Source organism: Octopus bimaculoides, chromosome 5 (assembly GCF_001194135.2).
Source record: "Octopus bimaculoides isolate UCB-OBI-ISO-001 chromosome 5, ASM119413v2, whole genome shotgun sequence".
NCBI classification, from domain to species: Eukaryota; Metazoa; Mollusca; class Cephalopoda; order Octopoda; family Octopodidae; genus Octopus; species Octopus bimaculoides.
The window spans coordinates 25,954,380-25,955,368 of NC_068985.1; the positions used below are offsets into that span (position 1 = coordinate 25,954,380).

At 40.5% G+C, this 989-nt stretch overlaps 1 protein-coding gene across 1 annotated transcript in view; it reads left to right on the forward strand.

Moving 5' to 3' along the window:
* Positions 1 to 989, forward strand: part of LOC106874950 (DNA-dependent protein kinase catalytic subunit) — a 185,220-nt gene that overhangs the window by 132,262 nt on the left and 51,969 nt on the right. The window contains exon 69 of the mRNA XM_052968027.1: positions 440 to 496. Coding sequence (XP_052823987.1) covers positions 440 to 496 — 57 coding nt within the window. The remainder of the gene's footprint in view (positions 1 to 439; positions 497 to 989) is intronic.

Sequence of the window (989 nt, forward strand, 5' to 3'; positions counted from 1 at the left end):
TCTAAACTTTAACTGACAATGGAGGGCACAAAGCCACTTCAGTGTCAGCCTGTCTCACCTAGGCATGTTATGACTTTCAAGCCATATTTGGTCTTCCCGCTTCAGCCATATATAGAAGCTGGCTTTTTCGACCGCCTCTTGTATCCTCCTTATCAGTTTTCTCAGTTCCGAGCTTGAAAACGCATATCTTCTCTTGAATAGCGCTGTCATTTTGCTTTCAATGAAGCCTCTAGCCCCCACTGCCAGATGGTAGTACTCGACAGTCCATCCCTGTTCTCTGCACATTTCTAATGTACTGTGAAATGCTAACCTTTCAATGCACAAATACATTGCTTATTTTTTTTACCTTAATCATCATGTGTTGGCATGTGATATTCCAATTCTTACAAAAGCAATATTTTTAATAAATATTCATATTTTCTGGGTTTTTATTTTTAAGGCTATTGAGTTGAGCACAAAGGATGAAATTTGTACTTGGCACCACTGTTATATACAGGTGAGTTTCAAATTTAACCCTTTTGATAGCAATCAACCTGAGACTGCCTTAGGTTCTGTTGTACAAAACTTCCTGTTTTAAATTGATTTAATCAAAACCATTTATTAAATTTCACGTTAATTTCCATGGCAGTTTTTGCCTATCTTGTACATCTCACAAGATACAAGCTCCTTGCCTGTCCTATTTATCACATGTGATACACCAGACATATTTCCATGTATCATATGTATAATACACATTCCAATTCATCATCATCATCATCATCGTTTAACGTCCGCTTTCCATGCTAGCATGGGTTGGACGATTTGACTGAGGACTGGTGAAACCGGATGGCAACACCAGGCTCCAGTCTGATTTGGCAGAGTTTCTACAGCTGGATGCCCTTCCTAACGCCAACCACTCAGAGAGTGTAGTGGGTGCTTTTACGTGTCACCCGCACGAAAACGGCCACGCTCGAAATGGTGTCTTTTATGTGCCACCCGCACAAGCCAGT